This window comes from Onthophagus taurus, chromosome 3, assembly GCF_036711975.1.
Source record: "Onthophagus taurus isolate NC chromosome 3, IU_Otau_3.0, whole genome shotgun sequence".
NCBI classification, from domain to species: domain Eukaryota; kingdom Metazoa; phylum Arthropoda; class Insecta; order Coleoptera; family Scarabaeidae; genus Onthophagus; species Onthophagus taurus.
The window spans coordinates 26,642,170-26,662,185 of record NC_091968.1 but is presented as its reverse complement, the minus strand read 5'-3'; the positions used below and the strand labels follow the sequence as shown (position 1 = coordinate 26,662,185).

Below are 20,016 nucleotides of genomic sequence, written 5' to 3'. Positions count from 1 at the left end.
TGTGAAACATAATCTTTTTATGGCTATGAATAAGTTTTAAATGACAACATTGCGTTGCGTTTTATGTTTCTTTCTATTAATTTTTTTTTTTTGATTAAGCGACGCCGGCGGTTAGTTTTTTGTGGTTTATTCGGTTTTACACGATATTTATTAACTACTATTATTATTAACCTACGAAATTTATCAAATGTCAAATATTTTAATGTTGCCAACTCACAAAAAATAACGTTTTTATTGTAATTGTTAGATATTTCCTATTAAATAATTAAGTAATAAACGTGGATGACGTGTATTATAGTTTCATACGAGTTACACAGAAAAATTACTGAAATAATGAGTCATTTCTTTTTTTTTTTTACTTAAATTGTTTCAAAAGCGACTCTTTTTGTTATAACATTTTCTTCCTTAACTTAATTCTTACCTTGATACTTTCCTTTCGCCTTGAACGAATCGGTTTTGAAAGAAATTGAAGTCAAAGAACCAGACATTGACACAATTTTCTAAATTTGTTGTTGATAATGTTTCCTTTTGTTGACGAATCTAAAACAAAACAAAAACATAGTTTAATTATTAAACAAATTTTAATTCATTAAACAATTTATGAATCATTTTAAGAGACACATTTTCTTATCAATTACTATTTGTTACATTGTTGCTACTTAGTTTCATTCATCGAGAATATGTAACAAAAGTAACAAAAGCGTCATTGATGGTAATTTGTGTGCGGTATAAAAAAGTTCAATCTAAGCATTAGTATAGGACGGAAGAGACTCATTGATAAAATAAAAATAAACAGTAACGTGAGACAATTTCTTTTACTTACGGTTTACTTTAACATCCTGTTTAAAACAACAAAAAAAACGAAATGAGATGTGACATAACATACCATTTTTTTAAATAATTAAGATTCATTAAGTTCTTAGAAAGAATTTGCATATATCAAATTTGACGTTTAATTAATTTGACATTTCTGGTTATCTTTTAGAGCCAACCCTAAAAAAATAAAAATTCCCAAAAAAAATTTATATTAATTTAAATAATTTAATAAGTTAAATTATAACATTAATTTGTAATCTCATCCAAAAACACATCATTTGACGAATATTTCTAGTTCTAGTGTTAGTTCTAGTTTTAATTGTTATGCAGCGCTAGACCAAGAACTAGAATCATTTGTCATAACAATTAAAACTAGAACTAACACTAGAACTAGAAATATTCGTCAAATGATGTGTTTTTGGATGAGATTATAAATTAATTTTAAAATTTAACGTATTAAATTATTTAAATTAATATAATTTTTTTTTCGGAATTTTTATTTTTTTAGGGTTGGCTCTAAAAGATAACCAAAAATGTCAAATTAATCAAACATCACATTTGATATAAATTCTTTCTTAATTTCATTGACAATTTTTTTATATACCGGAAAAAGAAAAAAAAAAGTTAAAACCGTTTATTTATTTATTGGATGAGATTATAAATTAATATTAAAATTATTTAAATAAATATAAATTTTTTTTTGGTAATTTTTATTTTTTTAGGGTTGGCTCTAAAAGATAACCAGAAATGTCAAATTAATTAAACGTCAAAGTTGAGATAAATTCTTTCCAATAATTTCCTTAATTATTTTTTTACATACCGGAAAAAGAAAAAAGAGTAAGTTAAAACCGTTTAGTAAGAATATAGTATCCTATTTACTAAGTTGCTGAGATACTGCATAGATAGAAATGCTGGGAATTTATGATAAAAAAATTCCTGCTATTTCCTGCTTTACTATTTTTTTTTTAAGCGGGATAATATATAAAGTTGAAGTGGAAGTAGTCTTCCTTTTAGTCTCGTTTTGTTGTGTTGGAGAGGGGCGAGCGTAATAAAAACATTTCGTCATTGAAAATGAGAACCAGTTCACAGTCGGAATTGTTAAAGCTCTTGTAAATGATCGTTTGACGTCGCGTTTTCGTCGATTTTTGTTGTTGTAATTGTTTGTAATTCGTTTCTGTTTTGTGTTTATTTTATGTAGTTGAGTTATTTAAAATTTAATTGGGAATTTCGTTTCATAAAGAATGCCTTGCAATAACAGGTAATAAAGAAATCAATTTAAATCAAATAACCTAACCTAAATTTTCTTAAGTTGGCAAAGAAACGTCAAATTTGACATATTACAATTAAATTCTTTGATACGTCAAATTTGACATATTACAAATTTTATAAGTCAATTAAAGAAAGATATTAATGAGGTGTAAACGTTGTTTATAACCGTTTTTAACTACTACCTACATATTTGTTTACAAGAGATACACAAGAAAGCCGTAACTCATCCACCAATTAACGTCCTCAACGATCCTAACGACATAATTAGTAAAATGCGTCTTTATAAACGACCGCTTACAACGAAACACTTGAGTAATCCATCTAATTATTAAACTTGGCGTGTTTTTTTGATTATTACGCGCCATTTTTATGAAAATTTCAAAAATTTGAAGTTATCTCTTTTTTATTCAGTTTGATAAACTCTAACTCTTGATAACATTTTCTTGACTTCGTTAGTTGAGCGTAAGCTTTTCGAGAATGCAGTCGATCGTGTTGTTAAGTGTTAGATTATTTTGGATTCTTTTGTAATTGTAATCGGAAATAAAAACAATTTAAAGTAATCGAGTTAATTTTTGATTTCAGAGAAATTTACAATGCAATCAGCGGACGGTTGGGGAATACTCAATACATCACCGAAGAAAACGTTTTACCATTTTTTCACGATATAGATCTGTTTCCGTCCAAACAACTAGGTAATTGAAATTTTTAATCTAATTTTTTATTTTTATATCTACAGTGAATTTCTATTAAGATGCAATATACAAAAATATATTTTCATAAAAACCAGGGAGTACCTAATTACTTTGTCCTACATAAAATGCAACATGCTAATATAATTTGATATTACAGTAAAAACTCGATATAACGGATCAATATGCGGAACGTGTGAGTTATAGCTCAATAAAAATATACAACAATGTAGCGCTGAATAACAAATAAAATTAGGCTAACACTAGCACCAGAACTAACACTAGACCTAGAACTAGAAACATTCGGGTTTAGCCGTCTTTAGAGACGTGCGGCTAAACCCGAATGATTCTAGTTCTAGGTCTAGTGTTAGTTCTAGTTTTAATTGTTATGCAGCGCTAAACCAAGAACTAGAATTATTCGGGTTTAGCCGTAGCAAAGATCAAAGTTTAAGCTTTAATTTAATAAAAAAATCATTTCTTAGTTCCTAAAAAGAAAGTCGGTGTGCTTTTTTAAAGTTTAACAAAGATTTTCAATTTTTGCTACAATTAAACATTGAAGTTTTTCGATTTTACAAAAAAACTTTATTATCAAACGTATTAATAATTATGCATAGAAGCAAAGATCATAGTTTAAGCTTTAATTTAATAAAAGAATCATTTCTTCATTCCTAAAATTAAAGTGGGTATGATTTTTTAAAGTTTAAGAAAGATTGTCAATTTTTCCTACATTTGAAAAAAACATTGACGTTTTTCGATTTTACAAAAAAACTTTATCATCAAACGTATTAATAATTATGCATAGAAGCAAAGATCAAAGTTTAAGCTTTAATTTAATAAAAAAATCATGTCTTAGTTCTTAAAATTAAAGTTGGTATGATTTTTTAAAGTTTAACAAAGATTTTTGATTTTACCTACAATTAAACATTGACATTTTTCGATTTTACAAAAAAACTTTATTATCAAACGTATTAATAATTATGCATAGAAGCAAAGATCAAAGTTTAAGCTTTAATTTAATAAAAAAATCATTTCTTAGTTCCCAAAAATAAAGTTGGTATGATTTTTTAAAGTTTGGCAAAGATTTTCAGTTTTTGCTACAATTAAACATTGAAGTTTTTTAATTTTCCAAAAAACTTTATTATTAAACGTATTAATAATTATGCATAGAAGCAAAGATCAAAGTTTAAGCTTTAATTTAATAAAAAAATCATTTCTTAGTTCCCAAAAATAAAGTCGGTATAATTTTTTAAAGTTTAACAAAGATTTTCGATTTCTGCTACAATTAAGCATTGATGTTTTTCGATTTTACAAAAAAACTTTATCATCAAACGTATTAATAATTATGCATAGAAGCAAAGATCAAAGTTTAAGCTTTAATTTAATAAAAGAATCATTTCTTAGTTCCTAAAGTTAAAGTCGGTATGATTTTTTAAAGTTTAACAAAGATTTTCAATTTTTGCTACAATTAAACATTGACCTTTTTCGATTTTACAAAAAAACTTTATTATCAAACGTATTAATAATTATGCATATAAGCAAGGATCAAAGTTTAAGCTTTAATTTAATAAAAAAATCATTTCTTAGTTCCTAAAAATAAAGTTGGTATGATTTTTTAAAGTTTAACAAAGATTTTCGATTTCTGCTACAATTAAACATTGACGTTTTTCGATTTTACAAAAAAACTTTTTCATCAAACGTATTAATAATTATGCATGCAAGCAAAGCTCAAAGTTTAAGCCTTAAGTTAATAAAAAAATCATGTCTTAGTTCCTAAAATTAATGTTGGTATGATTTTTTTGAGTTTAACAAAGATTTTCAATTTCTGCTACAATTAAACATTGACATTTTTCGATTTTGCAAAAAAACTTTATTATCAAACGTATTAATAATTATGCATAGAAGCAAATCTCAAAGTTTAAGCTTTAATTTAATAAAAAAATCATTTCTTAGTTCCTAAAAATAAAGTTGGTATGATTTTTTAAAGTTTGGCAAAGATTTTCAATTTTTGCTACAATTAAACATTGAAGTTTTTTAATTTTCCAAAAAACTTTATTATTAAACGTATTAATAATTATGCATAGAAGCAAAGATAAAACTTTAAGCTTTAATTTAATAAAAAAATCATGTCTTAGTTCCTAAAAATAAAGTCGGTATAATTTTTTAAAGTTTAACAAAGATTTTCGATTTCTGCTACAATTAAGCATTGACGTTTTTCGATTTTACAAAAAAACTTTATCATCAAACGTATTAATAATTATGCATGCAAGTAAAGCTCAAAGTTTAAGCTTTAATTTAATAAAAAAATCATTTCTTAGTTCCTAAAATTAAAGTTGGTATAATTTTTTAAAGTTTAACAAAGATTTTCAATTTTTGCTACAATGATAAATTGACGTTTTTCGATTTTACAAAAAAACTTTATCATTAAACGTATTAATAATTATGCATGCAAGTAAAGCTCAAAGTTTAAGCTTTAATTTAATAAAAAAATCACTTCTTAGTTCCTAAAATTAAAGTTGGTATGATTTTTTAAAGTTTAACAAAGATTTTTGATTTTTCCTACAATTAAACATTCACGTTTTTCGATTTTACAAAAAAACTTTATTATCAAACGTATTAATAATTATGCATAGAAGCAAAGATCAAAGTTTAAGCTTTAATTTAATAAAAGAATCATGTCTTAGTTCCTAAAAATAAAGTCGGTATGATTTTTTAAAGTTTAACAACGATTTTCGATTTCTGCTACAATTAAACATTGACGTATTCCGATTTTACAAAAAAACTTTATTATCAAACGTATTAATAATTATGCATAGAAGCAAAGCTCAAAGTTTAAGCTTTAATTTAATAAAAAAATCATTTCTTAGTTCCTAAAAATAAAGCCGGTATGATTTTTTAAAGTTTAACAAAGTTTTTCGATTTCTGCTAAATTAAACATTGACGTTTTTCGATTTTACAAAAAAACTTTATTATCAAACGTATTAATAATTATGCATAGAAGCAAAGATCAAAGCTTAAGCTTTAATTTAATAATAAAATCATTTCTTAGTTCCTAAAATTAAAGTTGGTATGATTTTTTAAAGTTTAACAAAGATTTTTGATTTTTCCTACAATTAAATATTGACATTTTTCGATTTTACAAAAAAACTTTATCATCAAACGTATTAATAATTATGCATTGAACCAAAGCTCAAAGTTTAAGCTTTAATTTAATAAAAGAATCATTTCTTAGTTCCTAAAATTAAAGTTGGTATGATTTTTTAAAGTTTAACAAAGATTTTTGATTTTTCCTACAATTAAACATTGACGTTTTTCGATTTTACAAAAAATCTTTATCATCAAACGTATTACTTATTATGCATAGAAACAAAGATCAAAGTTTAAGCTTTAATTTAATAAAAAAATCATTTCTTAGTTCCTAAAAATAAAGTTGGTATGATTTTTTAAAGTTTGGCAAAGATTTTCAATTTTTGCTACAATTAAACATTGAAGTTTTTCGATTTTACAAAAAAACTTTATCATCAACCGTATTAATAATTATGCATAGATGCAAAGATCTAAGTTTAAGCTTTAATTTAATAAAAAAATCATTTCTTAGTTCCTAAAAATAAAATCGGTATGATTTTTTAAAGTTTAACAAAGATTTTTGATTTCTGCTACAATTAAACATAGACGTTTTTCGATTTTACAAAAAAACTTTATCATCAAACGTATTACTTATTATGCATAGAACCAAAGCTCAAAGTTTAAGCTTTAATTTAATAAAAAAATCATTTCTTAGTTCCTAAAATTAAAGTTGGTATGATTTTTTAAAGTTTAACAAAGATTTTCAATTTTTGCTACAATTAAACATTGACGTTTTTCGATTTTACAAAAAAACTTTATCATCAAACGTATTAATAATTATGCATAGAAGCAAAGATCAAAGTTTAAGCTTTAATTTAATAAAAAAATCATTTCTTAGTTCCTAAAAATAAAGTTGGTATGATTTTTTAAAGTTTAACAAAGATTTTTGATTTCTGCTACAATTAAACATTGATGTTTTTCGATTTTACAAAAAAACTTTATCATCAAACGTATTAATAATTATGCATAGAAGCAAAGATCAAAGTTTAAGCTTTAATTTAATAAAAAAATCATTTCTTAGTTCCTAAAAATAAAGTTGGTATGATTTTTTAAAGTTTAACAAAGATTTTCAATTTTTCCTACAATTAAAACATTGACATTTTTCGATTTTACAAAAAAACTTTATCATCAAACGTATTAATAATTATGCATAGAAGCAAAGATCAAAGTTTAAGCTTTAATTTAATAAAAAAATCATTTCTTAGTTCCTAAAAATAAAGTTGGTATGATTTTTTAAAGTTTAACAAAGATTTTCAATTTTTCCTACAATTAAAACATTGACATTTTTCGATTTTACAAAAAAACTTTATCATCAAACGTATTAATAATTATGCATAGAAGCAAAGATCAAAGTTTAAGCTTTAATTTAATAAAAAAATCATTTCTTAGTTCCTAAAAATAAAGTTGGTATGATTTTTTAAAGTTTAACAAAGATTTTCAATTTTTCCTACAATTAAAACATTGACATTTTTCGATTTTACAAAAAAACTTTATCATCAAACGTATTAATAATTATGCATAGAAGCAAAGATCAAAGTTTAAGCTTTAATTTAATAAAAAAATCATTTCTTAGTTCCTAAAAATAAAGTCGGTATGATTTTTTAAAGTTTAACAAAGATTTTCAATTTTTGCTACAATTAAACATTGACGTTTTTCGATTTTACAAAAAAACTTTATTATCAAACGTATTAATAATTATGCATAGAAGCAAAGATCAAAGTTTAAGCTTTAATTTAATAAAAAAATCATTTCTTAGTTCCTAAAAATAAAGTCGGTATGATTTTTTAAAGTTTAACAACGATTTTCGATTTCTGCTACAATTAAGCATTGACGTTTTTCGATTTTACAAAAAAACTTTATCATCAAACGTATTAATAATTATGCATGCAAGCAAAGCTCAAAGTTTAAGCTGTAATTTAATAAAAAAATCATTTCTTAGTTCTTAAAAATGAAGTTGGTATGATTTTTTAAAGTTACAATTACTCATTGACGTTTTTCGATTTTACAAAAAAACTTTATTATCAAAAGTATAGTAACTTTTAAGTTATGTTGCATTTTATATAGGACAATGCAACTGCATAGTAACTATCTTTCGTAACCATGGTTACTACGTTCATATATTGCGAGTTATATGAAATTCCCTGTATACTAATAAAAATTAATTTTATTTACTATCTCACTATCTCTTATTTACGTTAATAATGATTTATGCTTAAGATAAGATTAAATTTATCTTTTATTTGCAATAAAAAAAAAGTTCAATTAAAATCAATAATCTACCAAACTTAAAACAATAAAAATTCCTAAATATAAAAACTTTACCTACATTTTTATTCTTTTTCTAAAAATTATTACAATAAATTTCCCCCCTTAACGATATGCAACCCAAACGACCTCATTATTAAGCAAATCGATATTTTGGCATTCTCAAAATAACCTCGAAAACAACTAAAATGTAGTGGGCGCAGTTCTGAAACTGCGGCAAACCAAAGCTGCACTTTACCAAAACGACAAAATCTCGTCGTTTTTACGCTTAAAAGATGTTTTCGTTTCGATTTAAAAGGTTACATCTCAAAATTTGAGGTTATCTCTAAAGGTAAATTTAACACCATAACCTTAAAAAAGAAAAAACTTTCACCACTTTGGAGTTTAATAATTATTGTTTATTATAGTATCAGATATGTTGCAATGTGCGCGACAGTGCAGCAGGCGAAATGGGACCCCTTGCCTTACATTTCCAGAGTTTTGTTTATTCGCCCGTGAAATGAAAACTGTTAATCGACTAGCTTTAAACGCTCTAAGGACGAAAAGTAGGTAAATTTTTAATTTTTAAAGGAGTTTTTGTTGTTATATTTTCGTTTTTTTTGTGATTGTTTTTTTTTGTAGATTGTACGAATAATTGTGAGGTGTTTTTGGGTGGTTCTTGTAACCCAACTACTTGGAGAGTGGATACTGCTATACCTGAATTACAAAAACATGGAATATCTTATTATAATCCTGTAAGATTTCGTGGTATAATTCAAGAATCATCATGTCACTTAAAAATCGACAATTTTTTTTTTAATCACTCAAGTAAGCCTTTATAAATACAAAAAAATGCGTGAAAAAGTGTAAAACTTACCAAAAAATCACTTTAAAGATTCGACGTGACGTCACTTTTTGTGACGTCATCGACCATGCTAATGATACATATACAGGGTGGTTCATTTTTTAATTGGGAAACTTTTGCTAGGATCTACTACTTGCCAAAATAACACAAGTTTTTTATATAAACATAGGAGCGCAACTCTTTTGTTTTCAAGCTATGAGCTGTCAAAGTTGAACCAAAAATTTACATTTTATCTTTTATTTCAACCTTATTTTCAACCATACTCTAAGAGGATGAAATTTGCAACCACTTTGATTTTTTAAAACAACTTTTTAACGCCATGGAATATTAACATAAAAAAATATAATCATCAACAATTACAAGGATTGGTCAACTTTTAAAAACTGAATTACTTTGTATATTCGCAGCGCATTTGGTTAAAACGCATATTTTCGGGTGAAATACGGTTGTTTTTGACGCACAACGACTAAAATGTCGTTGTTTATAAATCTATAAACCAAAGATAACCTAAAATCTATACATGATGCCCCCGCTCTTTAACTTATTGGTTCCTGAATGCTAGATACTGTTGGCAAAAGACTAATTATTGCTATCAGAGATTAAATACTGCTTGGAAAGAGGAAATATTATTACTACTAAGTTACCTACTGTTTCTAAAATGCTAGATACTGCAGAAAAAACCACAACTTACTTGGAAAAGACTAGATACTGTTTTCAAAATAATACCTATTGCTTCCAAAACGCTAAACACTCCTGTTAAAGGTTTTGACCTTCTTAGACAGGCGGAATATTGTTTCCAAGACCACTTATTGCTTTCAAAGACTTTAATAATTGTTTGGAAAGGAGATATGTTTTCCAAAAAGCTACCTAATGCTGCCAGAATGCTAAATACTACTGGAAAAGACTAATAACTACTTGGAAAGAAGAGATATGCTCTCCAAAAAGGGTACCTACTGCTTCCAAAATGCTTGATGCTGGTGGAAAGATTACAATCTGCTTGGAAAAGACTAGATAGTGCTAACAAACAACTACAAACTGATTGGAAAGACGAGATACTGCTTCCATAAGACTAGTTACTGCTTTCAGATCGCTACATATTACTAGAAAAGATTACGACCTGCTTGGAGAAGACTAAATACTGCTGGGAGAAACTATTATCTGTTTGGAAAGATAAGATACTGCTTCCAAAAGACTTTTAACTACTTTCAGAATGCTAAATATTGTTGGAAAGACTACTAATTGCTTGGAGATAGCTAGATATTGTTGGCAAAGAGTATTTAATGCTTTCAGAAGACTGTATACTGCTGCCAAAACACTACTAAGTGCTTGGAGATTACAATACTACTGGCTGAAAACTATTTACTGAAACCATTCTTTAATTGAGTGATCTTTCTGTGTCCCTTCCATTACAGATTTAAAAATTACTGCTACAATACTCGATTCTTTGTCACCCAGATGCGACATATCTGTTTAGTGGGGGGTAAGGCGCACTAAACAGATAGGATAATACTTCAAAATTTTGTGTAGAAATTCCACTTTGAGTTAGGTCTGAAGACGGCTAATCCCGACACTTTCTAGTTCTAGCTCTAGTGTTAGAACTACTAAATGTACAGTACAAAGCTGAATACCATAAAAAAATGTAAGGTAATTTAGAAATCTGTAATTTAATATAAAAAAATTGTACTGTACGTAGGATGGCGTTAGGTGGCGCCATAACAAGTGGGGTAAATTGCTGTTCAATCGATAAACGGGGAACCACACACTTTTTCAAAAAAAATTTTCAATGACATACATTTCTTAATTATGTCCTTCCAAGAATATGCAAACTAAATCAATATTTTCAGACAGAGAAGATTATAATCACAGACTTACATAATGCAATGTTTAATACGAATAAAGATTTTTTATTATGTTATATGCAAAGTTCTTACGTAAATAGCACTGAAATTAATTTAATTAAAGCCGGATTCCAGACATTTTTTTCCAGAAAACAATATATTTATATTTTGACATACAGATCTGTAAGGAAATTAATAAACCCAAAATTCAGCAACAACAAGAGTTACTAATTTATTTTTACGACGGTTGTCTTCAATTCTACGTAACTCTCTATAAAGAAATAAGAAAACGATAAGATTTTTAATAAGGCAAATGAGACACGCGTATTCTACATAAATTAGAAAGATTAGTAGAAAAAAGTACGAAACAGAGTGTAGAGGATGAGTGGCAGCTATTGGCAAACTATACATTTAATCATGATGACAAAATAAACATTAACGTAGATATCAATGTCTTTTGGACTACACTATAAAATTATAGAAATGCTAGAAATAAGTATTGCCAACTACTAAACTAACGGTGATTTTTCAAAACGGCTCGTTGCATTAAAAATAGGATACTTTAATTAATAATTGGTGATATTTAGACAAGGATCCTTCAAGAAATGAATTTTATAGCGAATTTTGAAAAGTATCGATAAAAATTGCAACATCGATAATTTTATCAAAACTTTAAATATTGTTTTCTCAAAAGCTATAAGTTATTTGTCAAAACGGGTTGGTTCATTGGAAAGAGGACACTTTTATTAATATTTTGGGAAGTTTTCATACTCATATTCCAAAAACTGGATTTTATACGAATTTTTAAGACTTAATCGGCGAAAATTGCAAAATTCGAAAAAATTGTCGATTATTTCAAAAATTTATTTCTCAAAAACTAAAAGTGATTTTTCAAAACGGCTTTTTGCATTAAAAAGAGAATACTTTAATTAATAATCGAAAGTGATAACAGCGACAGTTCTGTTAGTAATGAATGTGATGATGAATTATAAGCGAAGAGAAGGAAACTAGACGAATTGTTACAATGAGGTTGTTAATGATAAATAAAGTTGTATTCAATGAAAAAAGTCCTATTGAGGTTGAACTTGATTATTATCTGCAGTGTCCAACAAGCATTTTGGGCGGAGTGCGGGGGGAAGCGCCCAAAATGCGGGGGAAAAATTAAAAAATGCATTTTAATAAAAAAAAAATATATAATCAAAGAAATATAAATAAACTTAAAAAAGATTGGAATAATCATAATCCATACTTTAGCAAAAATTTAAGAATTATGCTGGTGAAAAACCAAACGTAAGGGAATAGTCGGGAATACTCTGGTCAGAAGGATAATTTGCAAGAAAAAGTCTGAAATTGCAATAGTTATAAACTAGACTTCAGCAAAAAACATGAATTACATTGTTCAAAGTCCACATGAAGTCTGAAATTACTGTTTTGAGAAAACAAAAAATTGATTATAAACCAAACATGATTTTTCATGGCAATACTTATGTGTTTAATAAAAGAATGTGAAGAATATGAACAAGAAACCAATGGACTTGTCTTGTTATTGCACAGGACAGGAAATCACCAATCAATTTGGAGCAGGATAAGCACAAAAGCAAAGTAACAGCTGCAGAAATGAGGTACCGGGTGGTACAAGATCTGTATAGATAATAAGAGGCTCCCAAAAAGATGATGATGGAGACCCAGAAAGAAGTAGCTGTCAGTATCAAAACATGCATAACGTTGGCAGAAGACTGGATACTACTTCTAAAAAACTAAATACTGCTTTCTGAAGACTAGATACTGCTCTGGAAGATTAAATCCTGCTTTTTGAAGACTATATACTGCCGACAGGTCGAAATACAGCATCTGGAACACTAAATACTGCTTTCTAAAGACTAAAATTGCTTTGTGGAAACTAAATACTGCTTTCTGAAGACTATATACTGCTGACAGGTCTAAGTACTGCAAAAGAAAAATAAGATATTGTCGGAGAAAACATACATAATGTTGGCAGGAGACTAGATATTGCTTCTAGAAGACTAAATACCGCTTTCTGGAGACTAGATACTTCCGAGAGGTCTAAATACAACGCCTGGAACACTAAATACTGCCTTCTAAAGACTTAAATTGCTTTGTGGAGACTAAATACTGGTTTCTGAAGACTAGATACTGCTAACAGGTCTAAATACTGCAAAAGAAAGATAAAATATTTTGGAAAAAACATACATAACTTCGGCAGAAGACTAGATACTGCTTCTAGAAGACTAAATACTGCTTTCTAAAGACTAGATACTGCAGACAGGTCTAAATACAACGTCTGGAACACTAAATACTGCTTTCTAAAGACTAAAATTGCTTTGTGGAGATTAAAAACTGCTTTCTGAAGACTAGCTACTACTGACAGGTCTAAATACAGCGCCTGGAACACTAAATACTGCTTTCTAAAGACTAAAATTGCTTTGTGGGGATTAAAAACTGCTTTCTGAAGACTAGCTACTACTGACAGGTCTAAATACTGCAAAATAAAGATAAGATATTGTCGGAGAAAACATACATAATGTTGGCAGGAGACTAGATATTGCTTCTAGAAGACTAAATACTGCTTTCTGAAGACTAGATACTTCCGAGAGGTCTAAATACAACGTCTGTAACACTAAATACTGCCTTCTAAAGACTAAAATTGCTTTGTGGAGACTAAATACTGCTTTCTGAAGACTAGATACTGCTAACAAGTCTAAATACTGCAAAAGAAAGATAAAATATTTGGAGAAAACATACATAACTTCGGCAGAAGACTAGATACTGCTTCTAGAAGACTAAATACTGCTTTCTGAAGACTAGATACTGCCGACAGGTCGAAATACAGCATCTGGAACACTAAATACTGGTTTCTAAAGACTAAAATTGCTTTGTGGAGATTAAAAACTGCTTTCTGAAGACTAGCTACTACTGACAGGTCTAAATACAGCGTCTGGAACACTACATACTGCTTTCTAAAGACTAAAATTGCTTTGTGGAGATTAAAAACTGCTTTCTGAAGACTAGCTACTACTGACAGGTCTAAATACTGCAAAAGAAAGATAAGATATTGTCGGAGAAAACATACATAATGTTGGCAGGAGACTAGATATTGCTTCTAGAAGACTAAATACTGCTTTCTGAAGACTAGATACTTCCGAGAGGTCTAAATACAACGTCTGGAACACTAAATACTGCCTTCTAAAGACTAAAATTGCTTTATGGAGACTAAATACTGCTTTCTGAAGACCAGATACTGCTGACAGGTCTAAATACTGCAAAAGAAAGATAAGATATTGTCGGAGAAAACATACATAATGTTGGCAGGAGACTAGATATTGCTTCTAGAAGACTAAATACTGCTTTCTGAAGACTAGATACTTCCGAGAGGTCTAAATACAACGTCTGGAACACTAAATACTGCCTTCTAAAGACTAAAATTGCTTTGTGGAGACTAAATACTGCTTTCTGAAGACTAGATACTGCTAACAGGTCTAAATACTGCAAAAGAAAGATAAGATATTGTTGCAGAAAACATTAAAAAGCCTCTGGTGTCCAACACCTAAAAGAGATACTAATTTCTGTGGATGGTGGAGTACTAAGTAATAGATTTTTATTTCCGGCCGGATTTTAAACAATGGTAACCCAATCCAACCAGTTCCACCACTAAGAAGGTACCGCTAGTTAGCATAAGATAGCAAGTTGTATATTTTTATTGAACTAAAACTAGAACTAACGTGCCGAATCTTTCTAGTTCTAGGTCTAGTGTTAGTTCTAATTTTACACTATCACTAGAACTAACACAAGACCTAGCACTAGCATCATTCAAATGTTTCTAGTTTTTAGTCTAGTGTTAGTTGTAGTATTAGCACACAATCTATCTAACGACAAGTATTTAGTCGTTATGCATCGATTACAGCCTAAGAAAAACAAGGGTGTTTCATCTGTAATAATATACGTTGTAATCTCATCTAGTTTAGTGAAAATAACTTTATTTTTAAGTTTATCAAATTAATTTTGTGCGTGGCTATAAAATAAACAATTTAATTCAGTTTAATAGAAAAATGCATGGTTAACATTGCCTGTAACGTCACAAAATAAAAAAAAATCGTCCATTTTTAATCCACATGATGATTCTTGAATTTTTCCGATTTCGTTAATTAATAAAATAGTATTAAAAATAATATCAAACATTTCCAGCAAGTTCCTATGTGGGCTCCTGAATTAGTGGCAGCTGAACATAACGCTAAAGAATCTGCATCGGTTTTATTATATGTCGTTGATAGTCAAACGAGAAGTGTTTCCGGAATGATTGAGGTAGCGTATTTAGTGGCATCTGGAAGATGTGTTGTACTAGTCGCTTACCCGTATAGTTTAGGACAAACGATTATGGGGGAAATTATTACGAAAAGGTAAATTAATTTAAGTTTTTTTTAAATTAATTTTATCGTTCTAATTTTTGTTTTTACAGGGAATGTTTCGATTTAGTAAGTGGCCAAACCACTTTACTGACGTTAGTAAAAAGTCACGGAATTAAAGTACACGATAATTTAAAATCGGCAATTCAATGTACGACGCGAATCTTAAGAAATCCTAGTATGAATCGATTAACGGCCGAAGAACAAATCACATTTAAACTAAGAAAACTTCGGGAGACTTTCGATCGCTACGATAAGGATCAAACGGGGGAGATATCATTGATAGACGTTGTTGATGCTTATACAAAACTGACGAATCATAACATCGAGCCTATTCGCGTTCACAATTATTTAAATTACAACAGAAAATCTCCGGCGGAAGATGCAAATTCAACGGCGGGGTTTACGTTTCAACACTTTTGTGCGTTGGTTGCCGAATTTAGCGTTGACGGATGCGATGATTTTAACAACGGTACTATGAGGGTGTCTTTTACGAGTGGGTTACTTTTAAGAAGCCGAAATCTGCTTGCTGTGGTTATTAAACCAGTTACGACTGTTATAGGTAGTTATTTAAAAAAGAAAAAGATTGGGTTAATTTTAATTTTTTAGTTTTAATTTGTTTCGGTTTTATTTATTTGTGCAGATTACAGATTCTTAAAAGCTTTTTAACCTTTTTTTTTTAAATTTACAGTAAATTTTACTTAAGATGCAATATACAAAAATACAGGGTGATTCGCATAAGAAGCTAATTTAAGCTAATTTAACGCAGCTTACCCCTATACTAAGTTGTACCCCTAAGGAGTTATAGGCTTTCATAGATGGGTTTTCAATTTTTAAAACATTCAGTAATATCTTAGTAATACATTAAGCTAGAAAGACCAAATTTGGTATACGTTATGAGTGTAGGGTGTTAATTGGTAGCAAGTTGAGATCAATTGAGGCATTTCAAAGGGTTGATTAAAGGTGATGATCCCTATAAAAAGCGAATTTAATGAACTAAATGAATGAATGAACGAACGATTGAATGATTAAATGAACATTAAAGAGCAACGAAAAGAACAAGCTTCTCTTGCAACTTTAAATTCACTTAGTACTTTAGGCACATCAACGCTTTCAAGCCTACAATTATGTTTAACACATGGTTTACAGCTGGCAGTAATAGATGTGTTATACAAAAAGCCAAAAGAACAACAAAATGTATTAGAGCAAAACATTAGAGAATCTTATATTACGTTTAACAATTAAAAGATGAACAAAATATGTTTGAAAATGATTAAGATGATTTACTAATTGCGGAGCCTCAACAACAGCTACCTGCCAAAAAAATTGATATATTTAATAATAGCGGTAAAAATCTTCAATGTTTGAAAACTATTCCACCAACAAGTGTGGAATTGGAACGTTGCTTCTCTTTAGCAAGTTTATTAAACACAAATTTTAGATCTTGTTCAGGAGATAAAACAATAGATAAATTACATGTTCAGCGACATTTTTTTAAAAATAGTTTTATGGATGGTGGATTTTTTTATAATGCTTTGTGTTATGGTTAGAATAAACTGTAACGTTAAAACCACCTTCAACACTTTATTTATAATTACTAATCAGAAAATAATATGCATTTAAGTAATCTTCTGTTTTCACGAATCCATTGACAAAATTGTAGTCTTAATGGATAATCGCCTTCTTGGAGATTTTGTACTTTCTGCAAATGAAAGGCGTTTAAGCCTTGCCGCTTTCTCTTCTACTGAACGAACAGTATTAATATTACAAAAACCATAAACAAACCAAATATCTGCATATTCTCTATGACTGAAAATGTGAGGCATTTTTATTATTTCGTAACAATTACAACTATCACTTTAATTAACATTTTGTTTCAAATTGTCATATAGGATAACGTTGTCAAACATAACTTGATTAACTTTTTAAAAAGAAAAACCTAATTATCTCGGAAACAAATGAAAATCGGATTTGAACATATGGGCTTACTTTGCTTATATTAGCTTCCTAGACATGTCCTTAAAATCTTTCCATTTCCTCCCGAACCACCCTGTATATGTGGCCCAAAAAAGCAGGGATTACCTGGGATAGAGAATTCTGATCCCAAAATCCCGGGATTATAAAAACTCTTGTTGATTGCAATCCCTATCCTAAGACTTAGTATATAACCTAAGGGGTATAACTTAGTACAGAGGAAAGTTACGTTATAAATCATTTTAATTTATTGTACTCTACATGTCCCTGCTCTGTATCGGTTCTTATGCGAATCACCCTGTATAGAAACCAGGGCGTACCTACTTACATTGTCCCACATCCAATGCAACATGTCAAAATAATTTGAGATTGCAGTAAAACCTCGATATAACGGATTAGTACGGGGAATGCATAGCTTAATAAAAATATACAACAATCTAGCGCTGAATAATAAATAAAACTAGACTAACACTAGCACTAGAACTAACACCAGACCTAGAAACAGAAATATTCCGTTTAGCCATACCTCTAAGACGGCTGGTAGGTAGCGCTAGTTAGTGTAAAATATCACTATGTTGCATCTTTTTATTGAACTATAACTAGAACTAACCCTAGAACTAGAATTATTCAGGTTTAGACTTCTTACGATACGTACGGCTAAACCTAAATGTTTCTAGTTCTAATTTCTAAGTTTCTAGGTCTAATGTTAGTTCTAGTGACAGTGCAAGTGTAAAACTAGAACTAACATTATACCTAGAACTAGAATCATTTGAGTTTAGCCGCACATCACGAAAGATGGCTAAACCCGAATGATTCTAGTACTAGGTATAGTGTTAGTTCTAGTTTTACATTAGTTCTGTTACTATGTAGAACTAACACTATACCTAGAACTAGAATATTTAGACGTCTTTAGAGATGTGCAGCTAAACCCAAATGATTCTAGTTCTAGGTATTGTGTTAGTTCTGTGCTAGCATAAAACTAGAACTAACACTATACCTAGAACTAGAATCATTTGGGTTTAGCCGTCTTTAGAGACGGGCGGCTAAACCCAAATGTTTCTAGTTCTAGGTCTAATGTTAGTTCTAGTGACAATGCAAGTGTAAAACTGGTTGGAGCTAAACTCAAATGATTCTAGTGTTAGTTCTACGGAGTAACGGTGCTAGCGTAAAACTAGAACCCGAACTAGATACCCGAATGTATCTAGTTCTAGGTCTAGTGTTAGTTCTAGTTTTAATTGTTATTCAGCGCTAGATTCTTGTATATTTTTATTGAAGTAGTTGAAAGGTTAAATATACGTATTAGAAAAGTACGTATATTAGATTATACAAGATGTGTCAAATGTCTGGAATATAGCCAGTAACTTCGACATTTATAGTTTGAAAGAAAAATGTTGCAAATAAAAAATTCTTTATTAATTGTGGCGCATTTTGTGGCGATATTTGCTTGTTTACATTGTTTTTTGTTTCGTTGCTATGGCAACCAACATTGTTATTTTAAATGGGATGCATCAAGGATAGTAGAATCTAACAGGACTGCTACATCCATGGTTGTGACAACCTGCCCGCAAACTACGTCATACCATTTTCCACACCCTGCTGTTGTTATGGTCTATTTATTTGCTGTGTATTTTTAGAGGTTATATCCTAGACGTATTCATATTATTTTTGAAGTTTTATGTTTTTAGACGTATTAATGTCTATCATATAACCTCTAAAAACACAGACAGTTACCAGGCGTGGCAAATAGTGTGACGTAGAGTGTGGGCAACCAACCCTACAAAAATACAATGGATGTAGCAGTCCTGTTAGATTCTACAGTCCTTGGGATGCATCAAGGACAGTAGAATCTAACAGGACTGCTACATCTATTGTTGTGACAACGTGCCCGCACACTACGTCACACCATTCGCCACGCCCAGTATGTATTTTTAGAGGTTATATCGTAGACGTATTCATATTAACTTAAAAAGTAAATCAAATGTCTATCATATAACCTCTAAGAACCAACCCCTAGTGGGCTACAAAACAAGAATGGATGTAATAGTTCTGTTAGATTCTACTGTCCTTGGAATGCATATTTTTTTTTACATATTTTGATAGAGGATAAATCCCTTTACACGATCAACATATCAAAACTAACAATAAATCAAATATTAAAAATAGGAAAATATTGAATCAGCAAATTACAATCAAAGTAGGCGCCGCAATAACGCCATTGACAGCTTTAAATGTCAAAAATTGACAGATGAACGATAATGTATCCAAATATTAATGCTGTATGGGTACGGTGATATAAAACGCACTCAAAGTGAAGTTTGTTCAATAATATTTACCCGCATACACAAATTACACAATCCACAGTATCCAAAATATTAAAAAAATTCTTTAACACCGGAAGTGTTAAAAACCTTCCAAAAAGTGGATGGCTACCAATGACGATACTACATTAAATGTATGTCACCGATATCTTTAAAAATCGATTTTTTACGATTTTTTAAAAAGTGATCTCAACATGTTCAAAAAACATGGCAGATTTTAAAAATTGTTATTTCAAAAACTAAATCTTATTTTAAGAAGCGGTCTTTTTCATTGAAAAGCTTATAATCCTTTTTATAATTGGTGATAATTTCATAATGATTTATTAAAAAATGTATTTTTGACGATTTTTTTGAAAAATATTGTTAAAAGTAAAAATTGATAAATGTAACGTCACCTTTAACAATGTTTATCTCAAATACTAATTGATATTTTCAAAAGCGGTCTTCTTCGTTAAAAAG

At 29.1% G+C, this 20,016-nt stretch overlaps 1 protein-coding gene across 3 annotated transcripts in view; it reads left to right on the top strand.

Annotated features, from left to right (window-relative positions):
* Window positions 1-20,016, top strand: part of LOC111422454 (NDT-like domain-containg protein raw) — a 38,028-nt gene that overhangs the window by 13,835 nt on the left and 4,177 nt on the right. Inside the window, exons 1-6 of one of the 3 annotated variants that reach the window (XM_071195561.1) lie at window positions 1,907-2,074; window positions 2,668-2,777; window positions 8,570-8,707; window positions 8,784-8,896; window positions 15,048-15,259; window positions 15,319-15,737. In XM_071195561.1, the coding sequence (XP_071051662.1) occupies window positions 2,058-2,074; window positions 2,668-2,777; window positions 8,570-8,707; window positions 8,784-8,896; window positions 15,048-15,259; window positions 15,319-15,737 (1,009 nt within the window). In that variant the 5' untranslated portion in view covers window positions 1,907-2,057. Of the gene's footprint in view, window positions 1-1,906; window positions 2,075-2,667; window positions 2,778-8,569; window positions 8,708-8,783; window positions 8,897-15,047; window positions 15,260-15,318; window positions 15,738-20,016 lie in introns of those variants that run through there. The other 2 variants (XM_071195559.1, XM_071195560.1) reach the window with 2 other exon arrangements.